Source organism: Anser anser (genome assembly GCF_964211835.1).
Source record: "Anser anser genome assembly, chromosome: 1".
Lineage (NCBI taxonomy): Eukaryota > Metazoa > Chordata > Aves > Anseriformes > Anatidae > Anser > Anser anser.
In genome coordinates this window covers 55,118,547-55,141,337 of record NC_139720.1, presented here as the reverse complement: position 1 = coordinate 55,141,337, position 22,791 = coordinate 55,118,547, and the positions used below count along the sequence as shown (strand labels likewise).

General features: G+C 53.3%; 1 protein-coding gene and 1 long non-coding RNA gene across 6 annotated transcripts; both read left to right on the top strand.

The window, feature by feature from the left end:
• Positions 1-144: 144 nt before the first annotated feature.
• LOC310888378 (beta-1,4-mannosyl-glycoprotein 4-beta-N-acetylglucosaminyltransferase) lies at positions 145-22,783 on the top strand. 5 transcript variants are annotated; one of them, XM_083815008.1, is made up of 2 exons: positions 145-168; positions 20,154-22,783. In XM_083815008.1, exon 2 carries the CDS (start codon positions 20,155-20,157, stop codon positions 21,658-21,660), a length of 1,506 nt encoding a protein of 501 aa, XP_083671134.1. In that variant the 5' UTR covers positions 145-168; position 20,154; the 3' UTR covers positions 21,661-22,783. The 5 variants fall into 5 exon arrangements, with proteins under 5 accessions (XP_083671134.1, XP_083671133.1, XP_083671132.1 ...); XM_083815007.1 differs by lacking the exon at positions 145-168 and adding an exon at positions 3,515-3,810; XM_083815006.1 differs by lacking the exon at positions 145-168 and adding an exon at positions 4,091-6,108.
• On the top strand, positions 12,944-18,774 carry LOC310888421. Its single transcript, XR_014575903.1, has 2 exons — positions 12,944-16,165; positions 16,796-18,774. It is a non-coding gene; the product is annotated as an uncharacterized lncRNA (long non-coding RNA).
• Positions 22,784-22,791: the final 8 nt, after the last annotated feature.

Below are 22,791 nucleotides of genomic sequence, written 5' to 3'. Positions count from 1 at the left end.
AAAAGGTCGCATAACGGCGGCGGAGCAGGAAGCGTTTATAGTTAGTTCCCCTTCGCAAAGGGACATGCGGAGTCACCCACGCCTGTACCAGCAAGGAACAGCCCCTCGGATGGGCACCAGGCGTCCCAACAAGTGATGGAGAAGCGCCTGTCCTCCTGCCTCTAGCTGGTACGTCCTAGGGGTAGACCCTGCGGGGGTTTAGCAGAGGGGCTGGGGATTAAAGCCCAGCACCCACCCGACACCCTGCCCGGAGGAGCTTGCCCACGCCTCCCACCTTTAGCATTGCCCAAGAAGAAAGAAAACAGGCCCACCGAAATCTGAAAACACACATGAAAAGGCTTTGCCTTCAAAGCTTTGCACCTGGCTAGGCTCTAGCACGGGGCTGGGGGAGGCACAAATATTTGCGGGGCTGACTGCATCGCCGAGGAGTGCGCGTTGCCTTCAGTCGCGAGCACACAAATTTCTTGGGTAGCAAATGAGCTGGGCTGAGGCTCAGCTGTGGCTGGGCGGTGTTTTATCTTGCTTAACCCATCGGAATTCATTTGCATGCAGAGGTTTGGATTTTAGACCATTTAAGGTTAACTCATTGCAATATGGTAATCGGCTTCTTCCCCCAGGAGCAGCCGCCGGGGGTTAGGGAACGCGAAGAGCAGAAGTTGCTCTGCGAGTGTGGGGTGAGAGGTTTCTGCCACCTTCGTGGCTGGGCTCGCTGAACCCCCGGGATGTCCCTGCAGCTCCCTTCCTGGCGCCAAACATCGTGCCCAGAGCTCAATCCCTCTCTCCCCAGCAGGAGAGGGGCAGGAAGCGAGCACACAGGGCACGCTCTGCGTTCTCGCCCTCTTCCCGCTTGTTGGAGAGCTCATCCGAGTCGCTTTGCTGAGAGATATCCTCCTCGCTGCCAGGTTTGGTTGGACTTGGCCGGTGGATTCAAACCGTATTGTGGGCGGCTGATAGACAGGCAGATAGACAACGTGATCGTGAGAGCTTCGTTTCTGTAAGAAATCGGGCTAAAAATGACTCCTCATCCCGAGGGAGCTTGTCCAGCATGTCTCAGTCTGAAGTATGCAAAGCAGAGAGAAAACACTACAGAGGCAGCAATGGTTAGGTTGCTAATTCGAGACCCACAGTCAAATTTCTCCCCTACCACAGACTCTCCGATTGGTCTCCAGCAAATCATATAACTTTTCTAATCCTCAGTTCCTTTTATGTAAAACAGAGCCAAAGGTTTGGGGTTTTTACCTTTTGGAGGTGGTACGATAGCTACGTAAATTAAAAATGTTGAGGCGCTTGGATGCTACATCTAAGCCTACAGCCTCGGTCTGGTGCCATCAAAGCACGTAAGATCATTAAAATAATAATAAAAAAATAATAAAAAATACAACTTCTGCTGTCTGGGTCCACAACCCCAGACCCACGTGGGTTTGGAAAGAATATGCAGGATACCCGGGTGCACTGGTGGTGGTATTTCAGCCCACACTGCACCACTTCTGCATCGCTCTGGTCCAGGGTAAGAGTAGCAAAACCTTGTCTTTCCCCACACAAAGGTTGAAAGGAACGGATAAAATTTCCTCCCCCCCAAGTCTTTGCAAGGGTGTAAGAGAGGTGCAGATGCCCCGGGGAGGCTGAGGGACCTGGCTGTGCAGTGAGGAGTGCTCGGTGTGGCAAACACTGTTTGTCACAGGACAGGGGAGCTGTGGTATTGCAGCTGCCTCTCTGCACGGGGATGCTATTCTAGCTCCCATGTGTGGTCTGATGTTCCTGAATATTTGCAGTCGCTGGGTTAACCCTTTAGTTTTCTTTCTGATTAACATGTAAAAGTAGTGGCTGTCTTCAAACTGCTCAGGGAACAATATCTGAAGCAAGGGGTAATGTACTGCAAGCTAAGGAGGTCCGAAACTGCAATGCTTTCTTCCCATCAGTGTCAACCTCCCCTTCTGTGATGGGCGTTTGCTGGCTGGGGGAGAGGAATCGGAGATTGCTGCCCATCCCTAATGGGATTTGTGCTCCCAGAGCTGAAATCACCCACACAAACAAGGCTAATGCCATCGCTTGCCAGCCCTCCCCCCCAAAAAAAAGCTGTCATGGATCCGACGCAAATTGAATCGTGGCTGAATCCCCCTGGGGCTGCGGGAGCTGAGGGCTCCCTCCAAGCCCAGCTTTCTGCTAGGGACCCCTGGCTGCCCTGGAGAGCATCCTCCCATAGATGAGAGACCTCATCCCAGTCCCAGAGATGGGGATGTCGTCGTCTTTGAGGTGTGTTCCCACTGACATCACGGAGATGGAGCCTTTCAGGGTCCTCAAGGACTCGCATTGGTGTTCTGCCCCAAAATTATCTCTCTCATACGGTGAGAACTTCACTTGTTGTACCATTGTCTTCCTCCTCCATCCTCACTCCTCTCCCTCAGTCCTTCTGCAATGCTCCTGAGGCACTTTTGAAGCCAGGTCACCTCCGGGTGCCAGCAGCCCTCCTTCCACCTGAGTTTGCGGAGGGGAAAATTCCCCTTCACTTCTGCAATCTCTTTGTGCGAGCTCTGAGACCGTCTCAACCTTGGCCTTAAAATTAGGATGGCTACTTCTTGGTGCTGGCTGGGGAAGATGGCGAGGACAGGCAGAAGGTGGGGCCGTGGGGCCTCTTCGTCCTCAGCCATCTCTTGCGGATCCCCGTCGGTATCCCACGGGAGCGGGTGGCAGCGGTTGGAGAGCCGCTTGCACCCGCCAGGCAGCCGCAGCTCGCCCATCTGATAACCGGCAGGTTGGAGGGGCGTTGGCACCGCCGCTTTGTTTTTGAGGCTCTGTTTTTCTAAATTTCCAGCAAATCGCGAGGAAGGGTGTTCTCTGGCGCTGCTTCCTTTTGACCTTTCGTTAGCTCCCGGTCGCAGGGGGTGAGGTCCCACGCTTGCCTTTCGGCGTGTTCGCAGCCGTGTTGCCCAGCCGGGTTTGTTTTGGTTCTCCTTGCCTTTGTTTCCCTTTCCACGGATCGGCCCGACGAGGAAGAAGGCAGGGAAAAAAAAAAAAAAGTCGAATTAAGAAAAGGCAGCTTTTTTTTTTTTTTTTTTTTTTTTGCGGTTCGGGTGCAGGCGCAGGCTCTATTTCTGGCACCGCTGCAAACTTCCTGCATGTCGCCGGGCAAAGCAGCTCGCACATCCCCACTTCTCCTTGCCTCCCGCATAAAAATAATAATAAATGAAAATAAAAAATAATAATAATAATAAAAAAAAAACCAACAACAACAAGGAGCGCTCCTTCCCTCCGCTCGCACGGGGAGGGATGCTGCCGCACCGCCGGGCTGGGAAGGGGGGGGGGGGGGGTACCGGCGTGCGGGGCTGCCCCGCATCTCGGCGTGGGTTGGGGAAGCCCCCCCGGGGGTGAAAGCCCCCCCTCGGGGTCTCCTTTGTGCGGGGAAGGAGGCGGGGGGCGGCCTGGCCGCTGCCCCGGGGGAGGGGAGCGGGGGGCGGCGGCAGCCCGGGGGGGGGGGGGGGCGGTCGGGCGCGCCGGGGGAGGAGACAGGCGGGGAGGGCGGCACAAAAGGGGCTGCTGCAGCCCGGCTCGGCTCGGCATCCCCGGCCCCAGCCGTTCCCCGCGGCCGGAGGGAGGAGGAGGTAGAAGGAGGAGGTGGTGCCGGGCCGCTCCGCTCCGCTCCCTCCGACGAGGAGGAGGAGGAGGAAGGCGGCGGGGGGCTGCGGGCTCGCCTCGCCCCGTTCCGCCGCGGCCGGCTCCGAGCCATGCCGGGGGGCGGCGGAGGGGCCGGGGGCGAGCGGCAGCCTCGCCCCGCCGGGGGCCCGGCGGGCACCGCCGCTGCGCCGGGCGGGGGTGAGTGAGCGGGGGGCCGGGGGGGGGGGGGCGAGGGAGGGAAGGGAAGCGGGGGGGAAGGGGGGGGGGGTCGGGGGGCGAGCACCCTCCCCGCTGAAGTTGCCCCGGGGCTGCGGGACCCCCCCCGCGCTCCCCTTTCCCCGCAGCCGCCACCTGCGAGTTGTGGCTGCGGCGTCATCCCCTGCGGGCAGCGCCGAGCCCCCCCTCGCCCCCCTTCCTTTCTCCTTATTTATTTATATTATCGCGGTTTTTTGCTTATTTTTTTTTTTATCCCCCCCCCCCTTTTCTCATCTCCCTCCCCATAATCCCAGCATCCCCCGCTAGGGAGCAGCGGCGGTGGGGAGGAGGGAGGCGATGCCGCCGGCCCCCTGCCCGCAGCTGCCGGGGATGGAGGCAGCCTCCGGCCGGGGCACCGCAGCCCAGGCCCGGCCTGCCGGGGGGGCACGACACGGGCTGGGGCTGCGTGCCAAGCCTGCAGCAAGCGAGGAGTAACAGGAGTGCGTGTGTGGGAGGGAAAACACACAGACAAATACAGCGTGCGGTCAGCATCCAGCGGCCCTGCTCCGTCTACCCCCTGCTCCGTCTCCGCCTCAGACCCACTACGAGCCCCCCAGGATGAGAGCTGGCCACGAAAGGATGCGGGCACCCAGTTCCTCCCGGCTCGCGTTGGGTTGTTTGTGGGCTGGGAAGAGCTGCGTGTGCCCGCTGGAGTGGCATGGGCTGGCGCAGCTCTGTCCTTGCGAGAGTTTCGCTCCCTGGGCGAGCATGACAAGGGTGATGGGAAACACGGCATCTGCTGCGGCTCGGGACTTGCTCAGACAGCTCAGCAAGGGAGGGAGCGGGATGGAGAGAGGCACCTCTCGGCGCCTCATCCTGGGGCTTTCCTCTGGGGGTTTCCACAGGCTGTTTCCATGAGCCTCGCCTGGGAGCACTGCTCCTTCCCAGCATCGAAGCTGGGGTCTTGCACTTCTCCACCCCAGGGCAGCGCTCGGGCCACGAGAGAAGCCCGCACAGGCAGCTCGGTGTGGGTGCCGAGCACCTCCCCTCCCAGAGAATGGCCCTCCAGTTAATGCCAAATCCCTCCCTTCGAGTGGGAAGTTCAAGCCCGTGAAAACACTCCGTGGCACGGCTGCTAACAAGTACGACTTGAGTCACCAGGAACCCCCAGCCCTGTGCAAACTGAATTTCAAATTCCCACCTACTCTTGTTCCTGCTTGCCCCATCCCAGCAGGATGTGAGTCAGCGGGGACTTTTTGGGCCCCCTTCTCAAAGAGCAGCTACCGTGACCTGCAGGTCCCACCCTCAGAAGTGGTGTTCAGGTCCAGCTGGAGCCCGTGGGTCGTGAGTCACTTGCAAGTCCCAGTTGCTGCCAGCTCCTCCAAGAAGAGCTGAAATTGCACAGGACCTACCATTGCTCGACCCTTGGACAGCAAAGAGCTGTCCTGGAGGAGATAGAAAACCCAGGGGCTTCCCACCCTCCAGCACACCTCCGGTTTCCAAAGCTCCCTGAGCACAGCCGTAGCACCTGTGCTGTATTTTCAGCCTCGGTAGTAGTGCTGGGAACATCGTCTGAGTGAGAAGCAGTCCTGTGAGCTATTCCTGGGGAGCCTGCAGGCTCCCCGTAGCGATATAAAGCAGGCTTTGAACGAAAGCCATCGCGAGCTGCCCAACAGGAGCGAAGCTGGGAGTCCGCCACTGCGTTGTCATAAAAGTCCCTCGTAGATTTATGGCCCTTCTACGCCCTCAGGTGATTTTGCAGCAGTGGTAAGCAATCCACTGCGAGGTATAACATTCCCTCCCTGTGAGGACTCTCAGTTATACCTGTACGGCGTGTTTATTAATGCCTTGGATACAGCAATTATATCCCTAGGAGAGGGGAGGGGTTTGGATTTGCTGCAGGTGCGCTTTCTTGCCTCGCTCCAAGTGCAGTTGCCCAGCTGCTGCCTCACCTGCCTGCCTGCACCCCTTTGCTCTGAGGTGCCCAGAGCGTGGGGAGCCCAAAGCAGATGGGGTTCGGGGCCTGAGCTTGCAGCATCCCTCTGTCCTTCCCCACGGATGTCGGTACGCTTGGGAAAAGAACGAGTTGGCTGTGCGGTGCGTGAGGATCGCCTCAGCAAGGCGGTCAAGGAGAGGAGGTAGAAAATTGCGGGTGTATTTGCACTTCAGGAGATGGCCACGACTGCGATCGCTTATCTAGAGCCCTCATGCCCAACAGGGGATGGGAATAGCTGGTCTGGGGGCTGCTCTGCTGTTGCAGAGCCCACTTAACGTACCCCAGGAGCGCGGCCGCTGTCTTTGGTGAGTTTGCTTGGGGAACGTCCGTGTGAAGTTTGTGTGCTTGCGCGTTTCCCGTACTCCTTGTGTTTATCCTTCCCCTCCCGTTCCCACGCACAAGTGGTTGCATGCGGCGTGACTTCGTGGCCTGCCAGATGGGTGTCACATGCGTAGTGCATGTCTTCAAGGGACGGTTGCGTGACAGGCTTAGGTGGGTGTTTGCTAGGTGCACACGAGTCCTGCTGGGTACGCTTACAAGAGAACACCCGCCCTTTTGTAGGGTTTATGTCTGCAATAAATTTGGCATGTATAAGCGGCCGCGGGTGCAGGAGTCGGGAGTTGGTCGGGACAGCAGGCTTGGGTGTTATTGTGCACGTTCACTGCGTGAAGGACGCCTCAGTTCAGACAAGTTCTGTCTCTGTCCCTCCCTTGCTTTGACCTGTCAGCGAGCAGAGATAAGCTCTCTCTCACGGCGGGGTTTATAGCTGAGTTTTCAGTGTGTTGTGTCTGAGGTTCCTCCTGTCTTGAGAATAGCATCTCTAAGGTGCACCTGCTATCAAAAAATCGATGTTTGTGTTCCCCCCCCCCCCCCCCCTCATACACTGGATCGTAAAGGTGGAGGAAGGAAGCGAGGGAGTTTGGTGATGGACAGATGGGGCGAGCTGGGCCAGCATTCATTTCTGAAGGCTGCTTAGGTTTTAGGTGGGGTTGCTTGCTCTAAAATGAGCCCTTTGTACATTGTTGGAATCCGTGACCCAATCAGTGGGACGTAGCTGGAGGAGGTGGTGCTAACGAAGGCTGGTACAGCTGACAATAACTCTGGCAGAGAGGGCGGCGGGGGGTGGGGGGGTACTGACTGGCACAAGAGGCTTCTTCACATCTTTAGGTCAATATAAGGTGCTCGGAAGGGCTGGTTCAAGTTATCAGCCCTGACTGGAGAGGTAAGAACGTGTGGCTAGTTGTCACCACCTGCTTTTCCCTACTGTCACCTATCAGTTTTGTGACAAAGTCAGGCCACACTGTTTGTTCTGATGACAGGATGGCATCTTGTGGTACTCCAATGAAGCTTAACAGTGGGGTCTGAAATCTAGGGAAGGCACGTTCAGGGGGCAGTGCAATGCAAGGGGACACAGGGTGCGTTCTAGGAATGCCGAGTGTTTCCACAATGGATGCTCTCGGGGAGGTGGTGACACATGTGGGCCGCGCTGTCAGGCTGGTGCTGCAGGCTGGCCGTGAGGAGCCTGAGCAGAGCTGCGTGGCAGGGCTAAGCCTGGATTGTGAGCGGTTCTGGGTCAGGTTTGGGGCGCTTGGACAGTTAGGGGGAGTGTGCGGCTGGGACTGGGCTGTGCTGCAGTGGCAGTGCTGCACGGGGTGCCAGGACCAGGTGCTTCTCCCAGGGATCAGGGCAGAGCTGCAGTCGGAGATGCTGAGCTCCCCCTTCTCCTGGAAGAGGCAGGAAGAGATGCCGCATGTCAGAGTGGTGGTGTAGGCTGCGCAAGAGCACCCCGTGCCTGTATCCCTCTGAAATGGACTCTGCTTGCAGCTCTCAGGAAGAGAGAAGCACGATTTCTTCACCTTCCTTTTCTGATTTCTTTGCGCTCCCTGCAGTGCAAACCCTTTACTTTCCCCAAGCTGCTCCTGAGCACAACAGGTACCTCCAAATGCCTGGACCAGGGTGGGTATGTTCTTGTGCTCAGAAACTTGCCTGGTAGAGCTGACCGGTGAAAGGGAGTGCAGCTCCGAGCTCTCACCAGGCGGGCTGCAGGAAGAAAAAGCACGAAGGGAACTGGCTGCCTTACAGAAAAACAAGGGCTTGTTCTTGAGCCGTGATTTAGGAAGTGATTATTCTCGGCTTGAGGATAGCAACAGTCACCTGAGCTGCTTGCTGTGGGGGCCTCAGCCTTTCATACCAAGATAACATCCCCCCCCTGCAGTTGAATAGGCAGCTTGATGAGCTCGGTTAACATTTCCTGTTTCCCCAGCTAAGGGAGTGCCCGGGCCAGTGTCTAAATAGGCTTTTTGCAAAAAATCCTCCGTGACTGTGGTGTCTGAGCAAACTGAGCTCTGCCAGAAGTCTCTAAAGCAAAACCTGCATGCAGTGGGAGAGGTGGATGTGACCGTCCGGGGTAGGGGAGAGGCAGTGGGGGCAGCTCCTCTTGCTGAGGATCATCTTGGTGCATTGCCTTTTATGACAAGGTTTCCCTCCAAGAGCCTCGAAGCAACTTGTTAAGCTTCTCTTAATTAAGCAAGCCCGTTAGTTGGAGGTAGAAAAGTGTCGCTCCCGTTTCCCACCCAGGGAAACTGAGGCAAGGAGCAAGGCTGGGACATGTCCAGAGCAGCACAGGCAGGGGCTGAGCACGAGAGCCATGACCGAAGCGTGGCACTTCTTGTCCTTGCTTTGCTGCCGGCCATCTCAGAAATCCTAAAGGATACCCACAGGCTGGTTGCGGGTCCTGAGGGGTTATTGATAGCTTGTAGTCACTGCTTGCACCCTGCCGTCCTCATCACAGCTATCGCCTCCTTGATCTGCTCCCTAATCTATAATCCCAGCACCCTGTCATTTTTCCTTGGTGTGCAAATCCTTGCAGATTGGGCCAGGGTCAGCGAGCATAATCAGACTTTGTCATCCCTGTAAGGATTTGGGGTCATATTTGTCTTGGGGTGTTGCCTTGTGTGTGTTTTGCATGCTACCAAAGCCTCAGCAAGCGGGTTTGAAGCACGTTGGGAGACCTAATGCAAATGAAACCCACTGCATAACGTCTTCGGCAACTGTGAAACCTGTGATCTAAGCGCAGGTATCTGCCGTGCTGACTTTATCTGCGTTAGGATCCCCTGTTTCGACATTCAGATACTGGAACCGCACAGAAAGCAAGCGAGACAGCGTGGCAAACAGGCAGGAAGGGGAGCCTCTCTCCTAGATGCTGAGCCCTTTAAGAGAGAAGGGGAAGGTAAGCCGGAGCCCTGAGATTTTAAGCGGGTTGTGCTGAGGCTGAAGAGAGGGCTATGGCAGGGCTTTCGGTTCCTGCTCTGCCAGAAGGAACGCTTCTAGCTGGGCGCCAGGGAAAAGGAGGAGGACAGAGGCCCGTGCAGACCGAGCATGTTGGGCACGGACGCATCTCGGAGCCTGTGGGAGCTGGAAGAGGTAGGGGCTTTGGAAGGGCTCGCCCGCGGTGGGGCTGGAGGTGGATGGTGCTGTGTACCAGGGGGTCCTGAGCTCACTGAGCTGGCTGCACGGGGTAAATCAGGAGAGCGGCACCCCAGAGTGATCAGCACGCAGTTATCAGTGACCACACTGCCAAGGGGAAACCTCATTGGCCCCGATTTTTGAGGGAGGCAGCATCTCCCTCGGGCAAAAAGAGTGGGGCAGAAAAGCGGGGAGGGGATTCCGCCTTTCGGCTCAGCCTTCCCCACGTGTTATTTGCGCTAGCAAAACTGTTTCCTCTTTGCTGCCTCCAGAGCATGTTCAGTTCCCTTTTCACCTGCCACGGCAGCCCCCCTCTCCTCTCTGCCTTGCTGTGCCAACGCTGCACGGGCAAGTGGCACCGCGCAGCCTGCCCTGGAGGGGACACGAGCTGCTGCTTTTCCCCCGGGGCCATGCGAGGTCTCTGGAGAAGAGGTGGCTCAAAGGAATTGCTGTTTCTCAGTCGGCCCGGTGTCCCCAAATACCTCCCGTCGTGCTGTTTGGTGCAGGCCTGACCATAAGCGAGCGGCCGTCGTGTTCTGGTAGATGTGCTGTTGGCACGGAGCCTCCGTGGCCTTGAAATCCCTGCGTAGCAGCAACTTTTGGAGCAAGGGTTGACCACACCTGCGTTCAGCCTGGCCGGGGGGGACGATGGGATTGCTTTTGCATAATTTAGTAGTCTCTTGAATTATTTATAGTGCAGTTGTGCTCTGGAACAGAGTCTTCTTGCTTCCCGTGAGCGCTGGGGGGGGGAGGGAAGGGGAGTTTGTCAGGCATCCAGGTTCGCTCACTTCGTGATGAGGAAGTGCTGTGGGTTTCCTTTCTGCCCATGTTTGTCTGCCTTTGTGCAGCTGAACCGCCTCGTAGATGTTTCTGTTGAAAACAACAAAAAAAAAATAAAAATGCAGTTTTGGTTTCTGCACCGTTCAGGTGTGTTGTTCTGCTGAGCATCTCTGTGGCTTGGGCTTCCTGAGTTCAGAGTGCTGTCTTTGCAGCAAAGAGATGATGTCAAGCTGGAGACAGTGAATCTAGTCCTTGGATTTGGTCCCTGACTCAATTACAGGGCTGTGCAATGGATCTAGGGCAGGGATCATCAGCATTGCTCTCCGAAATATTCAGAGGCTTGAGAGCTTTTAGTTTTTGAAGGCCCATGTTGTCCTGCCAAAGTGTTTTTTTTTAGCTTTGGCATGACACGGCACATCGGATTTTACAAGAGAACATCAGGACCTGTGGACTTGAAAGACAAGGTGATCGAGCAGCAACCTGTACAAACTGCACAGCTGAAATTCCCATTGTTTCTCAGTTATTAAACCCTAAACAGCAACCAGCTGAAGGCAGAGGGGGATTGGGGTGGCTTTTTTTTTTTTTTACAGGCTCTTGCAGCGGAGAAGCATCACGAAGATGAATTGCTGCATGTACTGCATGCACTTCATCCCCTTTGGCCCTCTGCCTTGTGGTGGCAGGTTGCTGTTGCCATGCAGGTGGGATAATCCTGCTCCTGCTTAGGTGGTCCTGGTGACTGGAACATGGCTGCGGTCTGCTCTGCATTGCACGTCCTTCCTCTTCACCGCTGACTCTCATGGGGGGTTTATACACTAGCTCTTAGTGCCTTCCTCTTCTCCTTCATTTCTGGCGTGGCTGGGCAGCTGATTTGTCAGAAACAGAGTTCAAGATAAATGTTTATGTTATTGAGGACCTGAAAGGGGAGGGAAAGGGAAGGGAACTTGGCCTGTAATCAAGAGGTGGTGGCAGTAAACCGCACTGTCTGTCCTTCTGTTGAACAGAAATGCTTGGCTTCCCTGTTTTCATCCTCATGCTGTTGGTTTGTGGCTTCTACATTTGGGAGAGGCTGGACATATAATCACCAGAGGTCCCTCAGCCAAGCTGTGCTCTCCCACCTGACCGTGGCCTGGTTCTCAGCCTGAAACAAACCCCTTTCTTTCATTACACGGCTTTACCTCCTGTCGGGGAAGCTGGCAGCTGGCTAAATGCAAAAATTCCTCCTCGTCTTTCCCCGAGAAGTAAGGCAGTGTTAGGGAAGAGTGGGAAGAGAAGTGGTATCGTGGTCTGTGCGATGCCCAGGATGACCTGCTCTCAGTCCTGGGCGCTCAGCTTGATCTGGAGATCAGGGTAGTGCTTTGCCTAGTGAAAGGGGATGTTTGCACAGAAGAAGTAAACATATTGTTGAGACCCAGGCCTGCTGCAATGCCTGTAAACAAGATCCAGCCATCTGTGGGAGGCAGAAGAGAGATTTATGTGACCCTGAGTTAAGTGCATTAGGAGGCTTTTGATTTCATTCTGGGAAACTGCCCCTTTTCGTGGTGCCATATGCCTGTTACCGACACAGAGCCGCTACCGAAGATTTGATTTGTGTGGGTTTAATCCGAGGGGCTGCGATGCTGCAATCAGGAGGATTACATAAGCAGGGGGTTGTGGCTGCATGCCGGAGCCCGAGGTGCTCTGCAGAGCCCCATGCCCTTTGCCTGCTCCAGAGGTGGGTGTCCGGGTTGGTTCGCTTCTGCCTTGGGGGAAGGCGTTGAAGAGCTCCCTGCCTATCAGCGCCTTCCTTCCGAAAATAATAACCAAGTGAAGCGGCAGCGGGAGATCCAGGCGGCACTGTGTCGAGGTCTTGCCTAAGTCTTGAAAGAGGAAATGAAGAACAAAGGCAGAAGAGACAAATAAATAAGGGTCTGTTCTTGGTCCAAGAAATATTCCCATGGGTTGGTGTAACGTCCTCGGGAAGATGCAGTGCTCCCAGGGCTGGGGTTGGTTTTTGTGAAATAAAACGAAAGGGGGGGGATCAGGGGTGGGAAGGAGAGAGAGACACCTTAGGGAAACCTCTCAGCATGGAGCCAGGTTTCTCCGGCTGTTCCCGGTGAAGAGGGGTTAATGCTTTTTGCATGGGGTTGGCTGGTCACCAGGCATTCAGAGAAGAAGGGGACCCGGGGGCTGCCAAGCAGGACCCCTGTGGCCTGAAAGAAGGGGAGGAGGGGAAGGAGGAGTCTGGGAATGCTCTTCCAAACAGTAATAGATGGGCTACTGTGGGAAAATGAGAGCACTGCCAAACCCCAAGTGGTTGGTGATGGATGGGGGAGGAAAGAGGGCGGGGATGGAGGGCCAGCTTTTCGCTGTGGCCACCAGGATCTCGCTGCTGCTCCATGGCCTCTCTTTATTTATTGTCTTTCTGGGGTTTAATTATTCCCCTCCTCGACCGAACTTGGAGAGCTTTTATCCCGGGGATGCACAAACAACTGCCACCCATTTCAAAATAGCTGGAGGCAACGTGGTTTCTGTCTGGGTCTGTGTGCTCTGCCCATCACTGTGGCGTCAAGTGCTTCTTGCTTAATTCCTTCTTTAGTTGCCTCTCTCCAGCCTGCAGGAGATCAAAATCGACCTCCTCTGGTCTGCTCAACCTGCACCTCCCAGATCCTCGGGCTGTCACCAGGTCCCCAGGAGCTCTCCTGCTTTTCTTTGCTCACTTGCATGATCTGGTGCATGTCTGCTGTGTGCCGTCATCCTCAGCTCCGAGTTTAATCTTGGCTGCTCATTTTGGTGCTGTTCTCAGGATTCTTGACTTGTATCCCGCTTGCTTGACATATGCGGACTGACTGCCAGGGTCTGCTTTGAAAGCAGTTGTCTGCTGCTTCTTCCAGATCCCTCCTTGAGATGTTCTTCCCTGATGCTGCCAGGAGAAGTTATCAAGCTCACGGCAGTTGAATGGGAGCCTCAATGGAGACTTGGTTAGATGAACCATGCTTAAAAAATGCCCTGGCTCTCTAAGTATCCGAGGATGTAACTATATGATATGACAATTTTTGTGAGAGAAGCGAACCTCTGAAATCATTTAGGAAGTTTCTGCTGGTCAACTGCTTGTTCCCATCCCCAAGCACTTCTTGAAATTTATTTTTAACTTAGATTGGCTGTTGATTTGGGCTTACAATGCAAACTTAGATATGATTGTATTGACAGCTGAGTGGTGGTGAGTGAGGGGGGAGAACCTATGAAACCACAGCCTGTGTTTCCACACGCATCACTTGGTCTCTGAAAGCATGATTTTCCTTTATCCTCTGGCGAAATGGTTGTGTCCTGCCCCACTCTGCAGGACACCGAAACTAGCTGGGAGTTCTTGCATACTTCTTTGATTATCCCGTGGACTGTCTGAGGACATAAGCTGCAGTTGCGTAGTCTCATTCCAGTTTCCTTTTGGATTCCTTGTCTCATGATGGAGCATTCCTTCCTTCTAAGACACAAGTCAAAAAGCAACAGAACCAGCAAGCTCCGTTTTGCGTTGCTATAATCACTGCACACTTGAAGCAGCAGTACTGCGTTTGGCTTGGTTTCCCATCTTTGGAGGGTTTGTGTGTACGTAACAGAGTGCAGTGAGCAACCCGTCAGATCACCCTCTGATGTCCTGAGACCCAGTCTTGGGACCTTGGGATGGAATCTCCAGAGCCATTGCAGCGCTCTTCAGGGAACTGGGTATTTTGAGGAGGCAGTAAGCACGGCTGAGGAAGAGTCCTTCCAGGATATCAGGTGTAAGTGAAGGAGAAAAGAGGATGGAAGTGCTATTTTTCCTTCAGTGGATAGAGTCCTTAGCACAGTGGTGCTAAGGAATTCAAATTGTGGCTTCTGAGAGCATCTGAAGGATCGGAGTGTACTGAGGCATCCCTAGAACCATGGGAATTCCTGTGGTGGGACTGGCCTTGGATGGGGAGAGAAGATTAGTTACAAGGGAGCCTGGTACAGCTGAAGGACACTAAGAAGAATATTTGTTAGATTCCAGTGGAGTTAGAAATCCAGATTGAAGTTTCCTTTAGTATGCAGTACTATACCCTTGTGATGTCCAAGTACTTGGATAAAATTAAATTGTGTCTCATAGGCCCTTCTTGGATTTCAGTAGAGTTTTCTAGTCTTCTCTGAGCAGATCTTCTTTTAAACCGGGGGCTGGAGAATTATATAATTATGCTGCTATTAGTATTATGGTAGTTAAAGTAAGAACAATCTGTTCAAGTGAAGGGATTTATAATGGACTCTGAAGGTTTTCAGATGTTGGTTTATTCTGGTGACTTCTGGAAGATCAGTCTTGAGACAGAACACTGTCAACAAAGATCACTTCATCTCCAGGTCCCATGTGCTCTATACTGAAGGTTAAGAGCTGCATCATCACAGAGCATGTACCTGTCTTGCTGTGGTTGGGGATGTGGCATCTAAAATAACAAAGGCTTAGTCCACTGAAGAGCAGGCCAAGACACTTTTTGAGAACAGTCAAAACAGTGAAAGCTCCTGGAAGGTGTGGAATCCAAAGGTATTGTTCCTTTACAAGGTGAAGAGGTGGGCAGCCATGGTACTTAAAAAAAAAAAAAAAAAAGACAAAGTTGAGGCATCTGCACTGCATCCATCTTAGTTTCAGTATATAGCGCATCATAGCTTCTGGTGTGGAGCACTTTGGTTTCCTACAAAAGTGCATAGGAAAGGAGACACCTTTTTTTTTTTCCTTTTTGACCACAGATGATGCTGGTCAGCTGAGGCATTGCTAGGCCTTGGACACAAACCTGATGCTTGGAGTTGACATGATGTATGCCATGTGTCCCCCTTCAGTGGGAAGGGGAAGGCAATGCTTTGGTTTCTCGGTTGTGCTCTGGCCAGCCTCAGCATGGCCTTGTGTAGATTCACCCTTTAGTTGTTTTTTTTTCTTCATCCAGCTTTCTTCCTGGCTTGATGACACCCATTGGTGAGCGAATGGCAGCTCTGGAAGTCATCTAGATGCTATGGCCACACCTGGTTGAGAGCAGTCACCTTATGTCTCCCCTTCTCTCCTTGTTGAAAGGGAGAGAAGATGCTTAAGACAGAGCCTGGTTCTCCCTTCGCCTGACCTTACTTGAAGGGTAATTGTACTGGATGTCTTGCTCCAGCTGATTGTGCTGGCAGTGAGTCAGTGGCACCTTGTGGTCGATTGCCTCAAAGCTGCAAAGGAAATGCATAGCATGAAGTATTGCTGTTTTGCATTGGTGCTGCGGGCAGTAACTCATAATGAAGGTGGTGGAAAAAGAATGCGTTCCCTTCCTGAAGCTTCCTGAAATTTGGTTGGAAGTCGATATGGACCTGCCTGTGTTCAAACCACCTTTGTACCGTGACCCTCCCAGAGCTTCCTGCTAACATCCTCATAGCTTGCAATCTCTGAACATCCTTCACGTGAGAGAAATGCTGAGCACTACCTATGTTCTGGTACATCCTGCTTCTCTCCACTTTCCCTGCTGTTCAGCTTTGTAGGATAACTCTCTTCTTATCCTTAAGCAAAATAAAGTTCTGCTGTCCTTGAGCTAATTACATTTAATTTGTAAACAAATAGTAGTTTAAATATTTTTTTCTTACTTCTGTGGGTGTTTGCAGATCAGAAGTAATTAGAGATTTTGGTGTGTTTTGAGATGCTGTGACCTTGATGTATGATGTGATTCCTGTGCCCCATGAATGGAACGTAGAGCTATCACTAAAGAAGTGAAGGATCTGTTCATGTTTGTCTATAGCTAGAGGAGAGAGACGGTTTGGCCCTCAGTGTGGGATGGAGGATGGAGGTCATGCTGGATTTTATTCTGCAGTGTGGAAGTGATTCTAATTTGAACCATTGCATTGTGTTGAGGTGTCTGAGTGATGGGTGATACTGAATGGGTCTTAAGGGATAACTCCAGGCAGAGGAGATGGACATTTCTGTACGGGGGGGTGGACGACACCAAAAGCTTCTGCTGTGACTTGTCCTCATAAGCAGCTTTTTTCCCTGTCACTACAGGAGAGGTCCTGAGAGTTTTGAGTCCTGTGCCCTAGCATGCCAGAGGCTGGGGTATTGTGCATCCAGTGGCCTCTTGCATGGCCTCTTGCCAGTGTCCTCCAGAAGAGAACATTAGGGTGGGTGACTTGCCACCTCTTAGCTGCGCATATTATCTCATCTCATCACGTATATCTCTTCTGCTCCTTGAAGTCAGGATATGATTTCAGGATGGTATAAATTAACAGGTCACTTGATATAATGGCAAAGTAAAACTGTAACAGGTGCTGGGGAATAACTCGTGCACTACTTCTAGCTATCTTCTTTGAAAGCCATTCCCCTGCATGGTAGACACACATCTTCTTCAAGCAAGGAAATATCAAGGGTGGTCCTTTACAAAAAGAAGCTTTCGGCTTCTCTTGCTGATGCTGAACATTGCTGAAGTTGTTTATAATTGTATGTTCCCTAAAGAGCTTTGTCTTAAAGGAGCTAACTGTCCACACTCCTCCTGACTTTTTCTTCTGCTTGAACATAAAACCAACGGGGGGGGGGGGGGGGGGGGAAGCTTTAAACCTGACAGCAACTTGATCTCTCTCCCTGAGATCAACTTTACTCTTTTTCTCTCCTCATTCAAAATTGTCATAAGGGAAATCTCTTCTTGCTGTTTTCTGTGTTCCTGGTAACTGATGGCTGCTTTGTGACAGAGCAGCTGGGGTTTCTTATGACAAGCTGAGATGTCTCCCTGACTGGTACCTCCTTTCTCATTTCAGCCACATATAAATGTTCTGGATGGGGAAGGTGGGTAATAACGTTTTCCTCCCCTGCTGGCCTTTGTCTCCAATTAGCCACCACTCAAAGACACATCTTTTGCTGCAGTGCTGATCAGAGGATATGGGAAGGGATACGTGACTGATTTTTAGCATCTCAGCCCACCCAAGGGTGGATGAGCGCTCTCTCCACTCCCTGTCAGAGGAATCCCTGGCATGTGAGAATGGAGTGGGTCCTAGGGAAAAGGTTTTGAAGAGGACACAGCTGCTTTGCTTCCCTCCTTTTAGGAGGGGGATAGGAAGCGGGTTCATGTTCCCACTCCCTAACAAAGGCAACTGAGCAGTGCAAATTACCTCCTGGGAAATGTCGGCAGCAAAACAGCAGAGGGTACTGCAGGGCCAGCTTGTTTTGGCAGAGCTGCAGGGGAGGGCTGTGCGCACCAGCCCGGCTCTCCCAGACGCAGACTGCAATAGCAGGGAGACAACGCAGCCGTGCACGGGCTGAGTTTTGCTGGTGGGTGAAGAGCTGCAGAGCCGTGTGCTGAGCCTGACAGATAGTGATGTATGCAAATGTCAAGTGAGGAAAACATGCTTTACTTCCTAAAACCGTGCATCCTGCTATGTTGACATGGCACACCGGATCCCAGAAAGCGAAGCAGTTTGTTAAATGCCAGGAGTTAGAACCTCTGTCTGGGATTTCCTGTGGCATGCGGAGCGTCACAGCCATCTGGGAAGAAGATGGAGACCTGCCGTGTTCGATTCCTTCTGCACTCGTCCTCTGTGCTGGTCCAGCCCAGAGGATGCTGGTTGCCGTGCATTTGTGTGTCCCATAGGAACTGGAGTGAAGCCAGCACTACCTGGCAGCCACTGGGATTGCCTTAATAGAACAGGCCAGCTCTTCTTGCCTGAGCCTCAGCGACCTGATGTCTTGAGGTAATGCCTCGGAGGAAGCGCAGGACACCTCAGTTGGAGAGAACTGCACTAATGTACCAGCAAGGGATGTCTTCTCCTAGCAGCCTCTGCTCGCTTAGTCTTTTCAGCTTCTTCCCCACACCTTGGGACAGCAAAACTGGTGACGTGCAAGGAAGAGGTGCTGGATACTCCTTGACTCTGAGTGATCTCACTGCTCCAGAAAGACATTAACTGAGCCTTGAAAAGAAAAATACCGTGGGCACAATTAGATGCTCTTGGGGGGTGTCTGCAGCCTCAGTTCACCCTCATGAAGAGTGGCTGACAGTGAGCACAAGATTGTCCTTTACAGCTTTGAACGAGGGAACTCGAGGCCCTCCATGGTAGGGTCACCACAGGGATGGCTGCCCAGGAGTTGGGCTGTGGCAGGTGGGTGTGGGAGGTGAGGGTTTGCCCCAGTGGGACCCTTGAGGAGAGGCACCATTTTCTCCTCCTACCCCAGGCCTGACAAGATGGCTTCCCAGGGTGCACCAAGCCAGGATCCTGCCCTTCAGCCACCCTGTGCTGTGTCGAAATCTATCAGAAGCCTTTACGAACATTACGAAATAGCAAAGCTGTAACTCCTGCACTGGCTTCAGGCTTGCAGTCCCCCTTTTCGCACTGAAACAACCCTGTTAACATGGGAGTCCTCATGCCACTGCCTAAGCACAGGGGGCAGTGCCAGTGAATGGCCTTTTCTCACTAAAAAAGCAACTGTGAAGTATCTAGAAATGCTTGCTGCTGAGCTGAAAGGCATCAATATGGACAACCCCTCTATCAAAGTCCATGTTGGAGCCCTCGGTTGGGAGCCCAGATATGTTTTCCTTTGGGCAGTTGCCATCTGTCTAATTTATGGCTTTTCACTTCAGCATTAAATTCTCCCCAAGTTAATCAGTAAACGCGCCTTGCTGTATTTCACTCGCTCCCCTCGCGCGCAGCAGGAGCGGGCCAGGCACTTCTCCCCACCATTCCCACCCAGGACACACGTGGGCTGTGGGGAGTCCCAGAGGGGGCAAGGGGAGCGCCCTGGCTTAGGGCCGGGTGCTTGGTCTGCCTCTGGGTGCCACGCAGGGTTTATAAGTGATGGCACCGAGTGTGGCGTACACGTCGTGTGGACCTTTGGCCTGGGAAGGAGGTGCTGAGATGTACGTGTGGGCGCAGGACTGTGGTGGGGAACTGCTATAGAGGAGCATGTCATGTTGAGGAAGAACTGGTGGGTTTCTTGGGTGTGGAGGGAGCTCTGCCTGCCTCCACACGGGGAGTTTCGTGCTTTTGAGGGGAGAGGCAGCCTCTGCTTTGCGTAGGGCATTTAGGTCACCTTGTTCCCCTGCCTGTCTTCGTCCCAGCCTTCCCTAAACAGCAGAATGCAAATGCCTTTCCTTGTTCTCTGTGGTGAAGTATTGAGTGAGGTTGTTTTTCTTCTTTTTTGTCGTTTTTCTGGATTGTAGTATTCAATCACTTTTTCTGCCTGACAGCAGCTCCACACTCCCGGCATGGGCTGGAGGAAGGGAGGTGGTATAGGGAGAGGATGAAGGTTGTATTTCTTGCTGTTCAAAGGACTGAACACCCCTGGCTTCTTGCTGGCTTGACATGGATCAATCATGATGGCAGTGTATTACCAGCAGAGACAGCGAGGTGGTTTTTTATAGCCACCTTGATCCAGATGCAGAAAAACTCACCATCTGGTCCATAGAAAATGAGAAGCAAAGGGAGACATCTGGAGACGTAGTGGACTTGAGAAAGAGGGGAGGAGAGTAAAAGCGATAATTTTTTTTTCCCCTCTCTGTTCCCCATACGGACTCGGCTATCATTTCCTAGGAACAAGGATTTTTTAGGGTGTGTGTTGTGAGCAAACATTGGAGAGATCTGGGGAGTGTAGGTGTTTTCCTGGTCTTGGCAGCCTGGCTAATGATCTTAGTCCCTTAAGACTGCCTCTCTTATTTTGGTTGAGTTTCAACTGCATTACCCTCTACTCCCTCTCATCCCTCTTGCTCTCTGCTCTCTCTTTATCTTCCCCTGACCTTCTGGTGATTCAAGGCCTGAGAAGGCCTGTGTTTGTTTCTGTCAGTGGATGGGGAAAAATCTGCAAAGTGTGGTGAGTTCACTAGATTGTGAATTCTTGCTTTTCTGAATTTCCTGTCTCTCTAGCCCATCACCAGCACCTTTTGTGTCTTTGTGGGATTATAAGACTCTGATCAAGAAGAGGCTCAGCTTGGCATAACCCAGCCAAGGCAAGAGGCCCACTGAAGTTGGCAGAGGGTGGGGGGAGTTGTTTTGGATTCAAGTCTTGAAAGGTGCATGCTGAGTTTGTACTTGCTTTCTGGCATCCCCAACCTGTCTTCCTAGCAACGATAAATTTTTTGCACCCTGGTAATTACTGACCATGACTTTCCTTTTCGTGGCTTTTCCACAGGATGAAGATGAGACGCCATAAGCTCTTTCTGACTCTCTGCATGGCTGGTCTCTGCCTCATCTCCTTCTTGCACTTCCTGAAGGCCCTTTCCTATGTCACCTTCCCCCGGGACCTGGCTTCACTTAGCCCCAACCTTGTCTCCAGCTTCTTCTGGAACAATGCCCCTGTCACGCCGCAGGTTAGCCCTGAGCCAGGGGGCGCAGAGCTCCTCCGCACACCCCTGTACTCCCACTCGCCCTTGCTCCAGCCCCTGCCTCCCAGCAGAGCCAGCGAAGAGCTGCACAAAGCCAACTTTGTGCTGCCGGAAGACACGACAGAATATTTTGTCCGCACCAAAGCCGGTGGCGTCTGCTTTAAACCAGGCACCAAGGTGTTGGAGAAGCCACCCACGGGAGGGCGGCCAGAGGAGCGAGCGGATGGCGCGGCCTCGGGGCGGCCCGCTCGCAAGCCGCTAAGCTCCCAGACCAAGCGGCGCAAGTGGGTGGAGTGTATGTGCTTGCCAGGCTGGCACGGCCCCAGCTGTGGCGTTCCCACCGTGGTCCAGTACTCCAACCTGCCCACCAAGGACCGCCTGGTGCCGCGGGAGACCCCCCGGCGGGTCATCAACGCTATCAACATCAACCATGAGTTTGACCTGCTGGATGTCCGCTTCCATGAGCTGGGAGATGTGGTGGACGTCTTTGTGGTGTGCGAGTCGAACTTCACGGCCTACGGAGAGCCGCGGCCCCTCAAGTTCCGTGAGATGCTCCTCAATGGCTCCTACGACTACATCCGCCACAAGGTGCTCTACGTCTTCCTGGACCACTTCCCCGCCGGCGGCCGCCAGGACGGATGGATCGCTGACGATTACCTGCGCACCTTTCTCACCCGGGATGGCGTCTCTCGCCTCCGCAACCTGCGCCCGGACGATGTCTTCATCATCGATGATGCCGATGAGATCCCGGCCCGTGACGGCGTCCTCTTCCTCAAGCTCTATGATGGCTGGACGGAGCCCTTTGCCTTTCACATGCGCAAGTCGCTCTACGGCTTCTTCTGGAAGCAACCAGGCACCTTGGAGGTGGTCTCAGGCTGCACTATGGGGATGCTGCAGGCTGTCTACGCTACTGACGGCATCCGTCTGCGGCGCCGCGAATACTACACCATGCCTGGCTTTCGGCAGTATGAGAACAGTACAGGACACATCCTGGTGCAGTGGTCGCTGGGCAGCCCCCTCCACTTTGCTGGCTGGCACTGCTCCTGGTGTTTCACCCCAGAGGGGATCTACTTCAAACTGGTGTCAGCCCAGAATGGGGACTTCCCCCGCTGGGGTGACTATGAGGATAAACGAGACCTCAATTATATCCGGGAGCTGATCCGGACTGGTGGGTGGTTTGATGGTACTACGCAGGAGTATCCCCCTGCTGACCCCAAGGAACATATGTATGCTCCCAAGTATCTGCTCAAGAACTACCAGCGATTCCACTACTTGTTGGAGAACCCATACCGAAAAGCAGAGGGGGCTGGGTGAGACCACTGGGACTCGTGGGAAATTAGAACTTTTACAACAAAGGGAAAGAGTCGGGTGTTTTTGTCTTTTTTTTTGATTCCAGGTGGGGCGTGCCATTTCTCCATGGTCTGCTCTCCCTTCCTCCCTTCTCCCTGGGGTAATGCCTGGGGACACAAATTCCTTGGTCAGCTGAAGGGAGGCCTGGGCAGGAGGAGGGAGAGGTGCAGGACCTACCCTGACAGTAGCATAAAGACTTCCCTGCATCTCCTGGACCCTTCCTGCTGGCTGGGGAGAATCTCTGCATCCAGCTGGTGGGTTTTCCTCCAGGGGAGGCTAGGAAGGTCTGCTGGGGAGAGAGGGCAGCTGTTCCCATCCATCCTCGTTTGCTGTGGATCGGAGCAAGCACAGATGTGAGTTTGGGCTATTCAGTGAGCGTGTGAGTCAGCAGGCACAAACTGATGTGAGTGGTCACGTGTGTAGATGTGTGTCACAGGCATTTTTTTGGATGAGTGAATGTGCAAAAGCATCTCAATATGCATTTATTTTTTTATATACCTCTATATTCAAAGTACTTGGGGGAAGGTAAAAACCTTTGCTTCCAAGGTGTTCTCCCCAGTACACAGCCTCCTCCCACAAACTTAATGTGTCTGTCCTGGGCTGTGTCTTGGCCTGATGCTTTACCAGTCCTGGAGCAAGCAGATGGGAAGCAGAGGAGAAAGCTGACCTGTTTTTTTTTTTTTTTTTAAACTCCTTTTTCACCCCTGCCCACTCAACACTGCACTGGCTTGGCCCACAGGAGCTGAAGCATCTTCCTTGCTGTATGTGCTTCTTTTGGGGCTGGGATAAGCTGCAGGGGATTAAATCAGATGGTGGGAGTGTATGTTTACAAGTGCATGGTTTCCTATGTGCATGAGTGCTAACATGCATGGTTTTGGTATGCACGTGGGTGTTTGTTACCAGTTTTGGGAGGGAAGGAGGCATAGGTTGGGCTCAGGTGTGTATGTTTTCAGGAAATGGTGAGATCCATAAGCTGTGATCTGTCTTGGCATGGATGACATTTTGGGGAATGCATAGGAGAGGTTCAGGGAGAGCATCGTCTCCGCATAGCAGAGTGTGATACGCAGAATTGTTGTGTGCCTCTTCAGCTGCCTC